Genomic DNA, 18,575 nt, shown 5'->3' with positions numbered 1-18,575 from the left:
CAAGGGACACGGTGTAGATTTTCCTCCTTTGCCAACCATAGCTAAGTCTGCAGAAACAGGCAATTCTTCTAATCACCCTAAATGTAATAAAAATATAAAGAAGAATCTTGCTGGAAAGAAGGTAATGGTTGAACACAAGGGAGAAAAGGATGAAGATTTAATTACTGATAATTTTGACACTGGTTTTGATGACAGCTTAGAAGCAATATTTGGCGTTAAGCAACCTATAGCTGTGGTGTCAATACTGCCTGAGGAGTATAGTCAAGTCTGGAAAGTAGAGTCATTAGAAGATGATTGTTATGATGTCTTTCCTGGAAGTGAATGCTTGTTACTAGATGACAATATGTGTGGTGGAGGATTGTTTGTGAAACCTACTGAAAATGACAAGGAGCATTTGCATCCATTGCATATCAAGGCTCGTGTTGATGGAAGGATAGTTAATAAGATTTTAGTTGACGGGGGAGCTGCTGTCAATCTCATGCCTAAAAGAATGATGGGAAGGCTTGGAAAGACTAAAAAATATCTAATTAAAAGTAGTATTGGGGTAACAGATTTTAATGGAAGGACTTCTTCTGTTATAGATGTGGTTCTGCTGTCAATTGAGGTTGGTTCTGTCAATAGGCCAACTCTATTTGTTGTATTTCCTTCTAAGGCTGGTTTTAACTTGCTTTTGGGACGTGATTGGATTCATGGAATGGGTGCTATTCCATCCACTCTACATCAAAAGTTGATTTTCTGGAACGAAGATGGGAGAGTGGAAGAAGTTCCTGCTGATAATAGTACATGTTACTATGATGAGATGCATGTGGAGTTCAGGATGTATAATCCTGGAGTCAAGCCACTGACAGTTGACACCAAGGCATTTAATCTTGAAAGTATTGAGATGTTCAAAATAGATATGAATGGTTTTATTTTGGTCCCTAAGGCCGGGGTGGATACGGCCTCAGGAGAAACTTAGATGATGAGTTCGACGAGCCAACTGGCTCGGCTGTCAGCCTATATGGCAGACAGAGAAGGGTGCATTGATAGTGTACCTTATGATTGTATATATGATGATGGTCCTTCAGGTTTTGAAAAGAATAACACTGACACTGTGAAAAAGGTTGAGGTGCAGAATCCTTTGGAGGAAGTAGATATTGGTAACGGTGATTATCCTATACCAACGTATGTGAGCAAGATGCTGCCTGATGATTTCAAAAAAGAAATGGTGGAGATTTTGAAGGAATATTGCGACTGTTTTGCATGGGATTATGCAGAGATGCCAGGCTTGAGTCGTGAATTAGTAGAATATCAATTGCCATTGAAAGCCAATGTTAAACCTGTCAAGCGGCCACCAAGGAGATTTGCTCCTGAAGTTGTGCAGAAGATTAAAGAAGAGATTGAAAGACTTCTTAAGGCTAAGTTTATAAGAACAGCAAGGTATGTCAACTGGATTTCTAATATTGTTCCTGTCATGAAAAAGAATAGAAAATTAAGGGTTTGCATTGATTTTAGAGATTTAAATTCTGCAACACCGAAAGATGAATATCCAATGCCTATAGCTGATATGTTGATAGATTCTACTGCTGGTCGTGAAATGTTAAGTTTTATGGATAGATATTCAGGTTATAATCAAATATACATAGCTGAGGAAGATGTGTCAAAAACTGCATTTAGGTGTCCAGGTGCTTTAGGAACTTTTGAATGGCTTGTGATGCCATTTGGGCTCAAAAATGCTGGTACAACTTATCAAAGAGCAATGAATAAAATTTTTCATGACTTTATTGGAAATTTTATGAAAATTTATGTTGACGATGTGGTTGTTAAATCAAATGCTAAAAAAGAGCATCTAAAAAATTTAAAAAAAAAGCATTTGAAAGAATGAGAAAGCATAAATTGAAAATGAATCCCTTAAAATGTGCTTTTGGTGTGAGTGCAGGGAATTTTCTTGGTTTCTTGGTGCAGAAAAAAGGGATTGAAATTGACAAAAATAAGGCAAAGGCTATCTTAGAGGCTCCTCCTCCAGCTAACAAAAAGCAACTGCAAGCATTTTTAGGGAAGGTCAATTACCTCAGAAGGTTCATTTCCAATCTGTCAGGAAAAACCAAGGTTTTTACGCCTCTGATCAAGTTGAAAAAAGAGGAAGAGTTCCAATGGAAAACAGAGCATCAAGAAGCTTTTGACAACATCAAGCAGTATTTGACTAATCCTCCTATTATGACACCTCCAAGGCACGGAGCACCTCTAAAACTTTACGTGTCAGCTTCTGAAGTAACAATTGGTGGAATGCTGGCTCAAGAATATGAGAATGGAAACGAAAGAGTGATTTATTATCTAAGTCGTGTGCTAAATGAAGTTGAGAGCCGTTATTCTCCAATTGAGAAACTTTGTTTAGCTTTATATTTTTCTTGTTTAAAACTTAAGTACTATTTAATTCCTAGGAATGTTTATGTAATTTCTAAGTTTGATGTTCTTAAATATATGTTGTCTTCTCCAATATTGCATGGTAGACTAGGAAAATGGATGTTAGCCTTAACGGAATTTTTTTTACATTTTATTCCTGCAAGAGCCGTTAAGGGTCAGGTTCTAGCTGATTTCCTGGTTGATCATCCTTGTATTGACATTGATGAGAGTTTACTGGGTTTTATTGGGTTGGAGCCTTGGAAATTATATTTTGACGGTTCATGCCATAAGGGTGGTGTTGGTATAGGAATTTTAATTATTTCTCCAAGTGGTGAGCCGAGTAAATTTCTCTTTGAATTGAATTATGCATGTTCCAACAATGAGGCAAAGTATGAAGCATTAATAATGGGCCTGGAATTATTATTAGAAAGAGGAGTTAAAAATGTAGAAATTTTTGGAGATTCACAGCTTGTAGTCCGTCAAGTATCACTTGAATATAGGTGTGTTAGTGAAAGTTTAAGAAAGTATTTCAATGTGGCTATAGAGTTGTTGAGTAAATTTGATAATGTCATTGTAAGGCATGTTCCAAGGGAATTAAATTAAGAAGCAAATGAATTAGCTCAAATTGCTTCAAGATATAAGATCAAGCCCTCAACACTAGAAAAATTAGTGAGGATAAAGGATATATTTATGCCTTTGAGAGAAAGAGAAGTGTTGTCATTAGAAAAACTAGACCCAGAAGATTGGAGAATACCAATTGTGGAATATTTAAAAAATCCAAGTCTTAGTGTCGATAGAAAACTTAAATATAGGGCTCAAAGTTATGTTCTAATAAGCAATGTCTTGTTTAAGAAATCTGTTGATGGAAACCTCTTGACATATTTGGGAGAAAAAGAAGCGTATTTGGCTCTTGCCGAAGTGCACGAGAGAATTTGTGGCGCCCATCAGTCAGGGGAAAAAATGAAATGGGTGATAAATAGGAAAAGATTGTATTGGCCAACCATTCAAAGAGATTGTATAAATTATGCTAGATCTTGTGAAGAATGCCAAAAACATGGGAGCCTTCAACATATTCCAGCATCAGAATTGCATGTTATAATTAAACCATGGCCGTTTAGAGGTTGGACTTTAGATCTGATCGGGCTGATTCACCCACCTTCTTCTAAAGGTCATAAGTTTATTTTGGTTGGTGTTGATTATTTTTCTAAATGGGTAGAGGCTATCCCTTTAAGGGAGGTGAATCACAATGAAATAATTGATTTTATTGAGGAGCATATTGTGCATAGGTTTGGAATTCCTCAATCTATTACCACCGATCAAGGAACAATGTTTATTGGGAAAAAGGTTATGGAATATACCAAGTCTAGGGATATAAAAAATGCTTTCTTCTACGCCGTATTATGCCCAAGCCAATGGACAAGTGGAGGCAGCGAATAAAATTCTGATTGCATTAATTAAAAAACACATTGGAAGGCAGCCAAGAAATTGGCACCAAACTCTCAGTCAAGTTCTTTGGGCTTACCGAAATTCTCCAAGAGGTTCTACTGGAACCACCCGATATAAGTTAGTTTACGGTCATGATGCGGTGTTGCCAATTGATATTAATCTGCAAACTATAAGGGTGGCTAGACAAGATGAGATACCAGTAGTAGATTATTGAAATTCTTTGCATGATGAGCTCAATGAACTAGATGACGAAAGGTTGAGAGCTTTAGAGCGGGTGATTCGACAAAAAGAGATTATGTCAAAATCATACAACCGCCGTGTCAAAGCAAAGACATTTGCAGTTGGGGATTTAGTGTGGAAAATAATTTTGCCTATAGAAAAAAAGTCAAAAACTTATGGTAAGTGGTCTCCAACTTGGGAAGGACCTTATGTAGTTGACAAGGTTTATTCTGGAAATGCCTATAAGATTATTGAAATCGGATCAGGATGAAGAATTCCTTCAATAAATGGCAAATATTTAAAAGTATATAGGTCAGGCATACATGAGATAAGTATTCCACATGTTTAAGGACACAAAAATATCCAGTTGAAGTGTCAAAGGAAAAATAAAGAGCTAATTAATATTTGCAATTCAGTTTGTAAAAGCTAACATGTCCTTGTGATTTCTTTGAATTTCAAGTTCCATTGACAGTGTAAAGCATTAAGATCATGAGACAAATATGTGTTCAAAGCATCAATTTAAAATAAGAGTCAATACAAAAAATTTATCATGTTGTGAGTGCAGTATAGTACATGCCAACATATAGAACTAAAAATTTAGTAAATAAACCTGTATGAAGCTAGAGACATATCAATAAATATACATTTGATTTAATTTGACAGCACTTGAGACGAATGTACACAAGATGGCATGCACCAATGCAGCCTGACATGGACAGATATGGAGGTCATCCCAGATGAAATACAAAAGAGGTCACTGTGATATTAATAATTGATTTAGTGTGAAGTAATGTAATAACTTCCAAAAAGTAGCAAGTGTCTAATCTCCAAAATAAGGATAGAGTGCATACAAAAGCAAGTAATAAACAAAAGTCTTAAAGTTCAAAAAGTGAAGATTGCAGACACATATTAAAATCACAAAGGTTCGCATAAGAAATGTAAGACTAAGTTTCAAATATCTCCTTCAAGCGAGTAACTTCAGCTTGGAGAGCAGCTTGGAAGTTCCTGGCTTCTTCGGCAGCTTCCTGTGAGGAGGGCATCTTCTCTTCAAGTGACTGTAAGGCTTCATTGCTACTGTCAAGCGTGCTACTTGCTTTGGAAAATTGAGCCTCATTCTTTACCAAAGCAGCATCCAACCTATTTTTTAATCCTCTCTTGACAGTCAGTTATCGTTCTAAGTCTCGAATCTCCTCAGATAGCTCATGAGCCTGATCTTTAGCTTTTATAATATGGGCATTCAGGGTAGCTTTGGCAGTCTCATAAGAGGAGGTGTCTTATTTCAACTTAGAAAGAGATTCAGTTAATTGTTAATATGATGAAATCGCTGCTTGAGAATCCGGAAATTTGGCATAAAGGTCCTCATAAACTTTCTACAAGTGAGCTAACAAAGGATCAATAGTCTCAGGATGTGGTGTAGTTGAAAAAGTTTGCAAAATATCAGAAAGCTGAGCCTTAAACTGCGGATCGGTAGCAAGTGTCAAAACAGGTTTGGATAGAACGACACTGAGTTGTTGGCCCAATGGAAGCAGGATGGAATTGTCTACAATCTTGGTTGTGGGAGGTGTAGTATGGGGCTGCTCTGTTGAGAGATGACTTTGAATGGTGGAACAAGATTCAACTATGGCCTTCTGTGTATCCATGCTACATGCATATGCTTCATTTAGACTTTCTAAATCAGCCAATAAATCATTCGCCACATTAGGGGTCTGAGCAGGAATGGAAGTGATTGGAATTTATTTTTCTAACCGCTCACTTGGGGGGATTTCAGAATTTTGAAGCTAGACAAAAAATGCAAAAGCAAATGTTAACAAAAAAAAATAATAATAAAGAAGATACAAGGAAGAGATACTAATAATCAGGCTAAATGACGTGTCATACCTTATTGGCATTGGCTTTAGGTGTAGGCTTATCAGATGTGGCAGCCATCATATTTTCAGGACTAGGCACAATCAAAGAAATGGTAGGAGCCACAGTAACCTAAAACAAGAAGTGAAATGAGGACAAAGGTAATTAACGAGATTTAAAAAAAAAAACAGCATGAGCGATATCATCATCATGTAAGTTCTTCAAGATAATACTATTTTAATATGGAGGATGTGAAAATATATAAAAATACCTGAGAAGCAAGTTGACCACTGGGGCTAAGAGCATCAACATCATCTCCTGAAGAAAACTTACTCACTGATTTATCACTTGACGAGGTGTTCTCGTTTTCCACTTTATTGTGCTAAGAGATTATCGGTCCATCAAGATTGTCATCGGATGTATTTGATGTGTCATTCTCATCATCACTATTTGAAAATATTGACACTTCAATTGGTTCGAGTCTTCTTTTTACCCGGCGGCTTGAGTAATTAAAATTGAATTTCTTTTTTCCTACAAGCCTACTAGAAGACTTTCTCAAATGAGGATTTGCAACAAGTGGGGTAGTTGTTTTCTCTGTAATAATAATAAGAATAATAAAATAATTAAAACAGGTGCCATTGTGATATTCTTAGAAGGTATTATGCATGAAGAAAATAACATTAATAGCAACAACACAGAGAGGACCATAATTTTTTGAAATTAAAATGAGCAAATGATTTAGTTGTAATTACCTTTTTTGACGATTGGTGCTCTTTTTACTTGTTGCATTACAGGAACAGTGGTCATCCTTTGACAACAGGTACTGAAAGCAACTTTAAGAGAAGAGTAATAGGTCTTCCACTAAGAGAAGAATGAATACAGGAGCAAAATCCTTGCCATTTTTGACAATAGGCTTATCACAAATGGCTACTTTAGATGAAGAAGGAGGAGTTGTTGACAGATGGTGGCTTGAGGTTGCCATAACAATGCAGATTGAAAAAATTCAAGTATTGGGTGCTGAGGTTATCAACGATCAACAAACAAGCTGTAAAAAAAAGATGAAACATGAAAAAATTCATTATCTACTAGATTGATCATTGCTGAAAATAAGGAGAATGTGTATATAATCTAAGCAAATTCTTTTGTTTTTTACTGCATTTGTGTAACGTTGTTTCAGAGCATTAGTAGAGATCTTAAAATTGCATTCTTCATTAAAATTTCCAATAACAAAAAAATGATGCAAAGGCTAAATTATTCATAATTAATATGGTCACAAGATAACAATTGTTTCTACTTACATTGGAAAAGTCTAATTAAATTAAAATAGATCATATTAATGAAGGGGCCAAAACAAGCTCACTTACTGTTACAAAGAAACTGGCAAATATATACACAAAGAAGCCTGGTAAAGCATCTCCTTCAGCAAGACCTCAGAGATTAAAAGACAGTTGAACCAGGGGAAAGCAAATTGAAGAAATTAAAGATTTTGATCCTCAACGCATCGTAAACAGGTTCTGGGGCAGCACATAATTTTCAATTAGGGAACATCAGGTTATATTTGTAGATATAATAATATCCTACCAAAAAGTAAAAAAAATATTAAAAAAAATAATAATAAAGAATGAACTTTCGACAGGTTTATGCCAAGAAAATGAATTATCCCTTTTATCCTATTTTTGGGAGCAAAATGGATAGAAATATATTTTTTGTTTTTTTTCTTCTTTCTTTTTTTCTAACTCTTCTTTCATACTTGAAAATAGAAAAAAAAAAAAAAACAACATAGCAGAATTGAAGAATAGGATTCAACAGTCAAATCATAATTTGAATCAAAGAATATGAAAGAAAAAAGAAAAAATGCAATAAAATTCTGGTACTCATAGTCATGAATAACATAAAGGATATTTTGCATGCCATTTTTGGGGTTAGGGTTCTTCTCAATCAACAATGAAAAAGAGAAAGATAAAGATGAGGCTAGCAGTGAAATCTTACTGGAATATTAGAAAAATTAGGAATAATCAAACCCTTGTGAACAGAGAAAGCCCACCATAGTAGATGAAATTTGGGAGAGTGGGAGGCACATAGTTGAAGAAGAAGCCTCTTGATGTTCAAACACGAAACGTATTCTCTCTCTCACAAGTATCACAAGAAGATAAGATTTTGTTTAGCCAAAATAAAATAAATAAATAAAAACAAAAAAAAGAAAAAGAGTACGGTACTCTTGTGTGCTTTTTAAGTGATGTCTCAAAATTTTATTTTTATCAATAGGTATTGTTATTATTTATATACATATATATATATATATATATAATAAAAAATAAAAAAAGGGACATATACAGGATAAAAAAATAAATAAACATATGTTTGTATATACTTCTTTTATTATTATAAAAAGCAAAATTCTTTTCACTTTCAATCACTGTACGACTTCAAGTGAAAATTTTTGGGGGCATTATGTTAGACAAAATATAATTTTTGCAAGAAAATTATAAAAAGAAATAATTAGTTACATGGTGATGTCTCCATATATAATATTTATATCTATTTTAAAATTAAATTAGATCATTTGACAGTTGGTTATTTATTTAAATTTTGAAATTAACATTAAGCAAGAAGTGCGGGAACAGTTACGAGTGCAATTCAAAATTTCTGCAAGTGGTGTACAAAGAATAACTGTCAGCTGACATTAGGCTAGTTTATAAATAGAGTTTTAGGAAACATTGTAATCAGTTCAGTTCTTCTTGGAAAATACTTAGAAACCCAAAAACGCTCTTAGCCCCTTGGCATCACAGAGTAAAATTGGGAATCTTAAGTAATTCCTCTGAACTCAAACACTTGTACTTTGCTTTCTTTCAGTTTTTATTAATAAAATTCCTCTACTTTTACGTCTTCTTTTCTTTTACGTTCATGTTTCTTCCTTCATCTTCTTTTTAATTTTCTGTTTGTTTCAATTTCTGCAGTTTACTTTGCCACCGGCACCTTGCATTTATATATTTATTCGTTACTTTTATTCCTTTTAATTTTATTTGACGTTACAATTGCGACATTGAGACACCAACATTTTCTTTTAACATTAACAAAAATTTGAGTAAAACAATTTGTAACAACTAAATGTCCAAAAATTAAAAGAGTATAATATATATATCACACAACTAATTTGTTGATTTAAATAAAGTTTAAAGTAAATACAAATATATTAAAAAAGATTACTTTTCAAGCACATATTATTTATATATTTTATATTTTTAATTACGTAAGTTTGATTAGTTTTGGTCTTATTAATATAAGTAAATATATAATGTGATAGGCATGTATTTAAAATTATATTATTTTTATTCTATTTTTCTAAAAAAATTAAAAAAATAAAAAAGGTTAATATTTTCATGTATTATATATAATATTTTAAATAAATTATATTTTCAAAATATTTTGATGAAAAATTATTTTATATAATAATATTTTTAACAAAATTAGTTAATTAATAAATTTTTGAATATAATAATCTAATTATTTGTCAAGTAATATAAAATAAAATTTTAATTATTTTATATTTTTATGTTATAGTTTAAAATTTTATTTAATATAATTTTTTAATATTATAAAATTTATTGTATAATAACTAATTTTATTGAATAAAAAATACTCATATTTTTGTATTTATATATTTTATATTTAATTATTTAAGAATAAAAGATTCTGTCGTAATTTAAAGTATTGCATATTAAAGTATTACCATTTAAAGTATTTATTTATGTACTAGAATATTCTGTATTTATTAGAGTCTATCAATGCTCTTCTTTCATATTAGCCTTTGATTTTCATCTAATTAAATCTAATGGTCTATATAAATGGGGTGCAAAAATATTAGCCTTTGTTTAAAGATATTTTTACGTTGAAAAAATAATTTTTTTTTTATCTAGAGAATGACGCCCAAACAAGTACATAAAACATAGTATACATGTACATCCCAAAATCCAGTTGAAATTCATTCACAATATAGTGTCACGGTAAATTTTAGAAGGTTAGATTTAACAGTGTTTGTATAGTTTTCTGGAGTGTTTGAGAATACTCTAGATGGTTCTGGAACGTTCTAGAATGTCCTAGAAGGTCCCGGAATACCCTAGAAGGTTCTAGAAGACTCTGAAAGGTCATAGAGTATTCTAGAAGAGTGTAGATGTATATAGAAGTATTAAGAGTGGTATGGAATAATCTAGAAACATTTAGAGAGTTGTGGTAGGATAGATATTTGTAAAGAAGGTTCTGGATGATTAATTTGGACCGTTGATTAGATTTAATCCTAACCATCCATTGAGGAGGTTGATGGCTATAAATAGGGGTGAGAGTTAGAGTTTGGGTGTGTGTGAATCATTTGTAACCACACTTGAGCAATAAAGTGTTCTTCCACCAAAGCTTCCTTTCTCTTGTGTTCTCTTGTATTCTTAGCTTTCTTGCTAAGTATTGAGGGTTAGGCTGACTTGGTCTTAGCTCAAGAGGTTGAGTAAGTCCGAGTGCCGGCACGATAGCGTTGGATTGTGTCCAAGGCCGTGACAATTTGGTATCCGAGCAAGATTCGAGAGGGAGCACAAGTGGTTTGTGGGTATGGCTTCTAGTATCACCATGGAGCATGTTGAGTCTCAAAGGGGAAGGGATGCTATTCCTTCTCAATGGGGAGGCAAGAAGGTCCGTTCTTCAAGTGAGCCTAGAGGTAAGGACTCTAACTTCTTAGAAGAGAGAGTTTCTATGTTGGAGAATGTTCTATCCTCTATGGATGAGCGTTTTCAAAGGATAGAACATGATAAGGAGACCCTCGAGGCTCACGTGTTAGGAGAACTAGATGCTTTCAAAGAAAGTGCTCCAAATCAAAGAGAAGCTTGAGAATTCCTTAAAGCTATTTGAGGAAGTTCGAGTTTAGTTCGAAGAGGCAAAATCTCGACCAACCATTATAAGGGAGACGACAAAGATTGATCTCCCCAAGCCAAAGGAGTTCAAGGGCGTAAGGGACGCTCGCGAGGTGGAGAACTTCCTATGGCAAATGGAGAGGTACTTCGAAGGCCAAGGGGTGGTCAAAGAAGCAATAAAGGTACGCACTGCAGCTCTCTACCTTTCTGATAATGCTACTTTGTGGTGGAGGAGAAAGTGCGTAGATATGGAAAAATGATACTTGCAACATAGCCACATGGGAAGATTTCAAAAGGAAGTTGAAAAGACAATTCTTCCCTGAGAATGTGGTTTATGAAGCAAGGAAGAAGTTGAGGGAGTTGAAGCACAAGAGTACGATTAGCGACTACGTAAAGGAGTTCACTACTCTCACGCTTCAAATTCCCAACTTAGCATCAGAAGATGCATTGTTCTTCTTCATTGATGGACTCCAACCTTGGGCAAAGCAAGAACTACAAAGAAGGAATGTTAAGGATATCGATGAGGCCATCGTGGTGGCCGAATCACTCATTGAGTATCATAGGGGAGACTCTAAACCCAAGTCATCCTCCAAGCCTAGTTCTACTGAAGGTGGGGGAGACAAGGGAAATAGTTTCTCAACCAAGAAGGAAGGAAAATACTCTTCAAAGAAAGATTACGAAGAAAAGAAAAAGGCTTTCGTGCCCAAAGGAGGATGCTTCGTGTGCAAGGGACCACACCAAATGAAGAATTGTCCCAAGCTAGGGACTTTGGCATCTATCGCCAAGGAACGAGAAGCTCAAACTCAAGTAACTGAGTGTGTTGGATCTATCCAACACATGAATGCTGTGAAGGGTAAAGAGGCAAGCACTACAGAAAAGAAAGGCTTGATATATGTCAAAGCCTTTATCAATGAAAAACCCATCATGACTATGATCGACACTGGTGCTACACACAACTTCATCACGCCTGATGAAGCAAAGAGGCTTGGGTTGAAGATCACCGAAAAGAATGGCTGGTTCAAACCCATGAATACCAAGGGTGAACCCCTTAAGGGAGTAGCAAAAGGGGTTGAGATGACTCTTGGTTCTTGGAAGGGTCTTGTGGATTTCTCAGTAGCACCCATGGACGATTTTAAAATAGTCATTGGACTCGATTTGCAAAGGAAAGCAAATATAATACCTATGCCATACTACGACGTAGTATGCGTCATGGAGAAAGGGTCTCCATGCATGGTCCCTACAGTCTCTAAAGTTGGCGGACCACCGATATTGTCTGCCATGCAACTCAAGAAAGGGTTCAAGAAGGGAGAGACTACATATTTGGCTCTATTACAAGAGGAGTCAACATTCGAAAGAGAAGACGTTCCTCCCAAAATCAAGGAAGTCCTTGAAGAAAATAAGGATGTGATGCCTCCCGAGTTGCCAAAACAACTACCACCTAGGAGGAAGGTGGACCACAAGATTGAATTGGAGTTAGGAGCAAAGCCGCCCGCCTCAACACCTTATAGGATGGCACCACCAGAACTCGATGAGTTGAAGAAGCAACTCAAGGATTTGCTAGATGCTGGGTTCATCCGTCCATCGAAGGCACCTTATGGCGCACCAGTCTTGTTCCAAAAGAAGCATGATGGTTCATTGAGACTATGCATCGACTATCGAGCACTTAACAAGGTAACCATCAAGAACAAATACCCCATTCCTTTGATAGCCAATTTGTTTGATCAACTTGGTAGAGCTAAGTGGTTCTCAAAGCTAGATTTGAGGTCAGGATATCACCAAGTGAGAATTGCCGATGGTGATGAACCTAAGACCACGTGTGTCACGAGGTATGGATCGTATGAGTGGTTGGTGATGCCTTTTGGCTTGACCAATGCTCCTGCGACCTTCTGTACCTTGATGAACGAGATTTTTTGACCTTACCTTGATTGGTTTGTAGTGGTCTACTTGGATGACATTGTTGTCTATAGCAATACTTTGGAGGAACATGTAGAACACTTACGAATCGTGTTCAAGATCTTGCGAGAGAATAACCTATATGTGAAGAAGGAAAAGTGTTCCTTTGCAAGGGACGAAGTCCACTTCTTGGGACACATCATTAAAGATGGAACTCTCTGCATGGATCAAGGAAAGGTGAAGGCGATCAAAGAGTGGGAGCCGCCAAACAAGGTATCTGAATTGAGGTCATTCCTTGGGTTAGCTAATTACTATCGGAGGTTTATTAAGGCATACTCTGCCAAGGCTGCACCATTAACTGATCTTCTCAAGAAGAATCACTCTTGGGAATGGTCAAAGGAGTGTCAAAAGGCCTTTGATGAGTTGAAGGCTGCTATCACAGAAGGACCAATACTAGCACTACCCGACTACTAAAAGGTATTTGAAGTCCACACTGATGCTTCTCACTACGCTATTGGAGGAGTTCTGGTGCAAGAAGGACATCTTATTGCCTTTGAGAGTCGCAAGTTGAATAATACAGAGAGGCGATACACTGTCCAAGAGAAGGAGATGACCGCGGTAGTGCATTGTCTGAGAACTTGGTGTCACTACTTGCTTGGTTCACACTTCATCGTCAAGACAGACAATGTGGCTATAAGCTACTTCCAAACTCAAAAGAAGTTAAGCCCCAAACAAGATAGGTGGCAAGACTTCTTGGCTGAGTTTGATTTTGAATTCGAATACAAGTCAGGCAAGACTAATGTGGTAGCAGATGCGCTGAGTCGCAAGGCTGAGTTAGCGGCCATTTCTATGGTTGAAGGAGATATTATGTATATCATCAAAGAAGGGTTGCTTCACGATCCATTAGCCAAGAAGTTGGTGGAGTTGGCTAGAGAAGGTAAGACCAAAAGATTTTGGTTAGAAAATGACCTTCTCTACACTAAAGGGAGAAGACTATACGTCCCTAAATGGGAAAATCTAAGAAGAAAATTAGTGAGGGAATGCCACGACACCAAGTGGGCTGGTCACCAAGGTCAGCGAAGGACCTTGGCACTCATTGAATCTTCTTATTATTGGCCTCAAATGAGAGATGAAGTGGAGAGTTATGTGAAGACTTGTTTTGTATGCCAACAAGATAAGATTGAAAACAAGACACCAAGTGGGTTGTTGGAACCTCTGCCTCCATCAGAGCGACCGTGGGAAAGTGTCTCTCTAGATTTCATCTTTGCCTTACCAAAGTCCGAGGGATTTGGATCTATTCTCGTGGTAGTGGATCGATTTTCGAAGTATGCTACCTTTATACCTGCCCCTACTGATTGCACTGCAGAGGAAGCAGCACGACTATTCTTCAAGAATGTGGTGAAGTACTGGGGATTGCCTAAGAGCATCATTAGTGATCGAGATCCACGCTTCACAGGACGACTATGGATAGAGCTGTTCAAACTCCTTGGGTCGGAGCTTCATTTCTCAACAAGCTTCCATCCTCAAACCGATGGGCAGACTGAGAGAGTGAATGCCTTACTTGAGTGTTACTTGAGGCATTTTGTAAGCGCTAATAAGAAGGATTGGACAAAACTCCTAGACATTGCTCAATTCTCATACAATATGCAAAGGAGTGAGTCTACAGGGAAGAGCCCATTCGAGATTGTGACTGGACAACAGCCGCTTACACCTCACTCTCTTTCTTCCTCTTACTTAGGGAAGAGCCCTGGAGCTTATCATATGATTAAGTCATGGGAAGAACAAGCAGATGTCACTCGTTCTTACCTCGACAAAGCTGCCAAGAGGATGAAGAAATGGACAGATAAGAAGAGGAGGCATGCAAGCTATCAAGTGGGAGACAAGGTAATGATCAAACTTCTTCCACAACAATTCAAAGCCTTTCGCAAGGTTCATAAGGGCTTAATCCGCAAATACGAAGAGCCATTTGAGATCATTGGACGTGTTGGGGAGGTTGCTTACAAAGTACAACTCCCTCCCTCTATGAAGATCCACCCGGTCTTCCATGTGAGTATGCTTAAATCATATCATGGAGACCAAGACGAACCGAGTAGAGGTGACTCAAGTTGCGCTCCGCCCGTGGTAATTAGATCATTTGATAAAGAAATCGAAGAGATCTTAGCTAATCGCATCGTGCGACGAAGAGGGGTGCCACCAAGTATCCAATACTTGATCAAGTGGAAAGGGCTCCCGATAACCGAAACTAGCTGGGAAACTCGCGAAGATCTGTGGCAATTCCAAGAACACCTAAAGCGCTATCATGAACAGAACGCGATGAGGACGTCTGCACATTAGGTGGGGGATAATGTCACGGTAAATTTTAGAAGGTTAGATTTAATAGTGTTTGTATAGTTTTCTGGAGTGTTTGAGAATACTCTAGATGGTTTCGGAATGTTCTAGAATGTCCTAGAAGGTCCCGGAATACCCTAGAAGGTTCTAGAAGACTCTGAAAGGTCATAGAGTATTCTAGAAGAGTGTAGATGTATATAGAATTATAAAGAGTGGTATGGAATAATCTAGAAACATTTAGAGAGTTGTGGTAGGATAGATATTTGTAAAGAAGGTTCTGGATGATTAATCTAGACCGTTGATTAGATTTAATCCTAACCATCCATTGAGGATGTGGATGGCTATAAATAGGGGTGAGAGTTAGAGTTTGGGTGTGTGTGAATCATTTGTAACCACACTTGAGCAATAAAGTGTTCTTCCACCAAAGCTTCCTTTCTCTTGTGTTCTCTTGTATTCTTAGCTTTCTTGCTAAGTATTGAGGGTTAGGCTGATTTGGTCTTAGCTCAAGAGGTTGAGTAAGTCCGAGTGCCGGCACGGTAGCGTTGGATTGTGTCCAAGGCCGTGACAATAGGCTAAAAATATATGTACAAATAAAGACATACAAAGTTTGTTTCATATCATATTAAAAAGTTTTTTCCAAAGAGGCCATTGGCTAAAAAAGATACAGACAAAAATAAACAAAAACAAAATCCTCATTAGCTTCCATATATATCCACAAGAAAAAGGCCTGACTGCTTTTCCCTTTCCTTCACTCGCCCTTGTTCACTGGTCGTCGCTGGTAGTGGTAGCACCGTAGCAGGTTACACACACCACCCTGCACTCTACCGTGATTCAATTGTCATAATAATCATGGACAAGTTTTTTCTTTCTTTTATGGAAAAGAGGGTGGGAAAAGGATTCGGCCCCTCAATAAAATATCCATTTTCATTTTCTTTTTTTCCACGATATCAGGATGATTAAAGAGTAAAACTAATTTGTTTCGGATCGAAATTTTATTTAAAGGTTTGTTATTGGCCAATAAATTACTGTATATACACGGTATTCAAATCTCCAACACTTGTTCAAGTGGACTAAACCAACCCATATTAATTATTTCCATTTCTATTTTATATTTTGTCTTTGACATTTTGTGTTACAAAAACATATTTGGGCCTAAATCTTGGGCTCAATAAAATCTTAATTACCCGTAATGGAGGTATTCTAAGTTTTTGAAGGGCTCTACTAATAATATACATCCCTCTCCCATAGACCCATACCCATCGGGCGTATTACATATACATAGCAATTAAGATATGAGGAGGTCAAGCCCAAAAAATAAAAAAGAATATGAGGAGGTTAGCCCCCATGACCTTACGACATAGCCTATTAGCCATCGGACCACGCAGTAACTACTCAAACTAGTGAACCACTTCCCTGACCACCAAAAAAAAAAAAAAAAAAAGAAAACCTAGTGAACCACTTTTATTTCTAAGAACAAACATATTGTACAATTAAATAAATATTTTCATCATTTTTTGTCCTAAACTACTAAATATCATTTTCTCTAATGGACCTAGCCAAAGCATTTGTCATCCTATGTCTAAGCATACATGAACAAGTAAACTAAAAAAATAAAAAAGAATATGAGGAGGTTAGCCCCATGACCTTACGACATAGCCTATTAGCCATCGGACTACGCAGTAACTACTCAAACTAGTGAAGCCCTCCTTTTTTTATACCAAAAAAAAAAAAAAAATACATGAACAAGTAAAGCATCCAAATGAGTAAGAGGTATCTCCATATCTACAATGTTTTTGGTATGGTGTGATATCGGTCTTCCCTTGTTGCAGTGATGCTCTTCCATGCTTCTAAGGAGTCTAAATTAATATCTTTTGTTGACACAATAATTCGATATCATGTATTATTATCCTATTTTAAATATTTTTTAATATTTTTATTTTTACTATTTAAATTTTGACAAACATACTAACAAAAAACTATTTTTATTAAAAGAATATTTTTCAAATAATTTAATAATATTCAAACAAACTTATAATTTATAATACACAAAATTTAGGGTCAGTAATAATCAGAGTAAGGTTTTTTATGTAAGGACATTTGGTGGAAACTACTAACCAAATAAACCAAATAACCAATGTACTTAAAAAGGAATTAATTTCGCACAAACTAAGAAACATATATTGGATATATTTCTTCAAGTAAGTATTATGGGTTTGAATCCTCTCGTATACATACAGAAATTTATTAACAAATAAAAAACTCTAAAATAAAATTCAGTACCTTTGACTTTTCCTGAAAAATACCGTAAAAAAAAATTTTTTCCTTGGCGTATGAGTTATGAGTCGTTGGCGTGTTAACTTTACGCTTTTTATTTTTGTTATGGAGTTAGAAATGGTGTAGAACGTCGATATGGGGTACATGGGTGCAATACATGAGTGTGGTGTCAGAAATCGGACGATCCGAATTCAGAGTAGGTAATCGGACGGTCCGATTAGAGGGGCACAAATCGGACCGTCCGATTTGTGTGTTGCAGGCCAGGTGTCAAGCATGCAGCCTCCCCAGCAGCAGTTCCCCTCCGTGCCTATCTCCCCTTCAATCCCCATTCTCTTTCAGAAGTCACTTTCCTTTCCTGCAATTCAATTTTCACTATTTTCTCTATTTTTCTTCATCTTCACTACAATAAATTTTTGCTTCTTCTACTGTAAAAAAAAAAATTACAATGCAAAAAAAAAAAAAGAAAATATAAAGATGTTGATCGTCTTAAACTACATATTATCAATTATCTTTGCCATTCTGATTATGTAAATTAATTTTTTAAAAATTTATGTTATTATTATTATTACAGATTTATTATTATTATTATTATTATTATTATTATTAGAAGTTTAGGAATGTATATTTAAGGATTAGTTAAAAATATATATATTTAGATTTAGTTAATTGTAATGAATAATAATGTTTGAATTAGATTAATACGATTGGTTAGTCAAAAATATATGTTTAGATCTTGTAATAATTTTGGAGATTATATGTTTAGTTACGTTTAGTCTAATTATTTGTAATAATTTTGGGAATTATGGTTAAGAATTAGTTTTTTGTAATATATGATATATATTATTGATATATTTTGTTACGGTAATAGTTAGTTATTTATTGTTAGATATTTAAATTGATATAAATAAGAATTGAATTTATTTAATTATTAGTTATTATTAATAGTTAGTAAGTAATTATAATTATTGGTGATCTAGAAATTATTATTATCCGTTCCACCATGAATATGTAAATAAATAATTATGTAACAAAAATTTTATTCAAATATTTACGTAATAGTATGTTGGAGTTAGATTAAATTAATTAGTATTATTAATAATTATTAATATTCTTGATGTAAATATTTGAATTAGCTATTATTATTAGAGAATTAGTTCGATCGAAATGTTTTTAATAATGATAGTTAAATAATTAGTAAGTTAGTTGTTTCTATATATGCGCATGCATGTTAGTTATTAAATTAGCATTAGTCCAATATAATAAATTAGTTATTATTATTAGAGAATTATAAAC

The 18,575-nt window shown here is 35.3% G+C and overlaps 1 protein-coding gene and 1 long non-coding RNA gene across 2 annotated transcripts; one reads left to right on the top strand and one right to left on the bottom strand.

Moving 5' to 3' along the window:
* Positions 1 to 4,787: 4,787 nt before the first annotated feature.
* LOC140178016 (uncharacterized) lies at positions 4,788 to 7,667 on the bottom strand. Its single transcript, XR_011869980.1, has 5 exons — positions 7,257 to 7,667; positions 6,645 to 6,937; positions 6,164 to 6,486; positions 5,926 to 6,024; positions 4,788 to 5,825 (listed from the first exon to the last, which is right to left on the bottom strand). It is a non-coding gene; the product is annotated as an uncharacterized lncRNA (long non-coding RNA).
* Positions 7,668 to 12,579: 4,912 nt separating this feature from the next.
* On the top strand, positions 12,580 to 13,154 carry LOC112735435 (uncharacterized mitochondrial protein AtMg00860-like). The gene is made up of 2 exons (XM_072210895.1): positions 12,580 to 12,613; positions 12,724 to 13,154. The coding sequence occupies exons 1-2, from the start codon at positions 12,580 to 12,582 to the stop codon at positions 13,152 to 13,154; spliced, it is 465 nt and encodes a 154-aa protein (XP_072066996.1).
* The last annotated feature ends 5,421 nt before the right edge of the window (positions 13,155 to 18,575 follow it).

This window comes from Arachis hypogaea, chromosome 13, assembly GCF_003086295.3.
Source record: "Arachis hypogaea cultivar Tifrunner chromosome 13, arahy.Tifrunner.gnm2.J5K5, whole genome shotgun sequence".
Lineage (NCBI taxonomy): Eukaryota > Viridiplantae > Streptophyta > Magnoliopsida > Fabales > Fabaceae > Arachis > Arachis hypogaea.
Note: the sequence above shows the minus strand (reverse complement) of the source record. Positions and strands in the feature narration are given on the sequence as shown.